Genomic DNA, 2469 nt, shown 5'->3' with positions numbered 1-2469 from the left:
CCCTCTCTCTCCCTCCCTCCCTCCCCCCCTCTCTCTCCAACAGTCCACACACACCCTCACCTCATCCTGAACAAGCTTGGAGTCGGCTCGTAGACGTTTCAGCTCCTGTTGTAAGGCGTCGATCTTGTCGTCGCGTCGTCGGATCTGTTCCCTCATCTCGCTGTCATCTCCCGACACTCGACTGGTGGAAGCAGGGAGTACATTAGTACATTGTATGTTCGTTAAGATAAGATAGGATAAGACAAGATAAAACAAGTTACCATAACATAACATAACATTACATAATATAACTGTTAAATAATATAACACACCATAACTGTTACATAACACAACATAGCATTATATAACATTACATATTGTGGCTGTTACATACCATAACATAACATAACATAAGAAAGATCTTTATAGACGAGATGCTGACACACTGGGGGTTTTTTGGTTTTAGTAATAGTTTTAGAAACCACTAGCTACACAAATAGGTCATATTGGTGCCGAAGATTAGAGGTGTCACTAGAGAGTTTCATACAAAGAAAAGAAGAAGAAGAAATAATGATGACAGATGTTTGATAGGAAAGACGAAGCAAACCACACCAGAGCACCTACCAACCACCCACAATGTACAATTATGTCAGACTCTCTAGTTTTTCCCCACCTCCCATATAATGAGCCACACAGATACTCACGACTTGGAGAACGTCTCATGGATGGAACCAAACACTTGCTCAATAGTCAGCTCACGAAATCTCACTTTGTCAATCTGAGGTCAGAACAGAACAACAGCAGCTGAAAACATAGTCGCTTTTTTAAAAGATTAATAAAGGTTGGTGTTTTACTTCCACATCTAGATATAACTTAGATTATTTAGGAAGCAGGCTTCCACCTCTACCTGTCAGGTCTAACCCCTGCAGAGAGGGATATAACATCCACGAAGAAAGACCAAGATACTAGATAAAAATTCTCTCTATTTGGGAATAAAACTAATATCTCCTGCTTGCGACAGCGAAGCACCTTACCACTACACCACAGACACTAATGAACAGTTACAGGGGAAAAGATATTTCTTGAAATAGATTTCATTAAATAGTATGTAGAAGCAGTGTATGTAACACTGCAGCACAGAATAGCGCTGATCTTCATTAAAAATACATGGATATCTACAAAATTTGGGCCACTGAAGTGACACTGAACACTTTGCTTACCTCTAGGTTTGCCCTCTAATTTACTGACAATTTCATCTGAGTATCCATCTTATGTTTGCCATACCAGAGATCTTTTTGTTCTAGTTTTAGTAGGAATTATTCTTCACTTGTAACTCAATTAGATCATAAGAGTACCAAAGATTAAAGGTCTTACTAGAGAATAAAATACCCAAAAAAAAGAGGAGAAAAAAGAATGATAGATGTTTGAAAGGAAAGAAGGAGAAAACCACACTAGAGCACCCCCTGATCACCCAAAGACATCAAAGATAGATAGTGAAGTGGCATAAAAAGAGTTAACTGCCCATATCCTCCCCCCCCCCCCAAAAAAAAAAAAATTAAAAAATTTTAATCCAGAAAAGTGAGAAGACAGGGAATAATACCAAAATGCTGTCCCAGGATACGGAAATATGGAAAGTGTTTGCTTGTGGCCTGCACCCTGCTCCAGGGTGAGAAAGGCAATGATGATGATCTCCCACCCCCCGCCTCCAGAATGTACCCCCTGCCACTGCAGCTGTGGTCACATCCCCCCTTCCACTACTTCCCACCCCTGCCATTAAAGCTGTGGTCATCTACCCACCCCCACCCCCCTCATCCCACCTCCCCACCAGCCATCCCCATCCCTGATACTACAGCTGTCACCACAACCCTCACCCCACCCCACCCCAACCCCACCCAACTCCCCAACCCTGCTACTAGAGCTGTGGTCAAACACCCACCTCCCAGCGGCCGGAGGAGCGAGCAGTCCTGACCACAGCAATCAGCTGGTCCACATCGTAGTTGAGGTTGGAGTTTTGGTCCTTGAGTTGTCCCGAGATCTCGTCCTGTCTGGACAGCCGGGACTTGAGTTCCTGGGGGAGAGAAGGAGAGGGGAGGTGAGAGGAGGGGAGCGGTAGGTACAGAAAGGGAGAAGAGGGGAGGGGAGGAGAGGGAAGGGGAGGGGAAGAGAGGAGTTGTAGTGGTGGTTGATGATAAGAGCATTGTTGTTGTTCTCCTGGTTTGTTGTTGTTGTTGCTGAAGGTGATTTTATATATGGGTTGAAGGTGTAGTTGTAGGTGGTGGTGTTGCTGCTGAGAATGCTGTTGTGGTTGTCATTGTTGTTGTAGGTGATATTGTTGTTCTTGCCATAACTGTAGCTGTTGCTGTTGATGTTGCTGCTGCTGTCATTGTTCTTGCCATCATTTTTGTTGTTCTCATTGTTCCCTTTGCTCTCTCACTCTCTCTCTCGCTCTATCTCTTTCTCTCTCTCTCTCTCTCTCTCTCTCTCTCTCTC

At 44.0% G+C, this 2469-nt stretch overlaps 1 protein-coding gene across 1 annotated transcript in view; it reads right to left on the bottom strand.

Annotated features, from left to right (window-relative positions):
* LOC101858427 (early endosome antigen 1) overlaps positions 1–2469 on the bottom strand; it is a gene marked incomplete at its 5' end in the record, with an annotated part of 70685 nt that overhangs the window by 67645 nt on the left and 571 nt on the right. The window contains 3 exon segments of the mRNA XM_035971163.1: positions 61–181; positions 684–757; positions 1916–2047. Of these exon segments, the coding sequence (XP_035827056.1) occupies positions 61–181; positions 684–757; positions 1916–2047 (327 nt within the window).

This window comes from Aplysia californica, unplaced genomic scaffold (assembly GCF_000002075.1).
Source record: "Aplysia californica isolate F4 #8 unplaced genomic scaffold, AplCal3.0 scaffold00388, whole genome shotgun sequence".
NCBI classification, from domain to species: Eukaryota; Metazoa; Mollusca; class Gastropoda; order Aplysiida; family Aplysiidae; genus Aplysia; species Aplysia californica.
The sequence above is the reverse complement of the archived record's forward strand: the minus strand, read 5'-3'. Positions and strand labels throughout refer to the sequence as shown.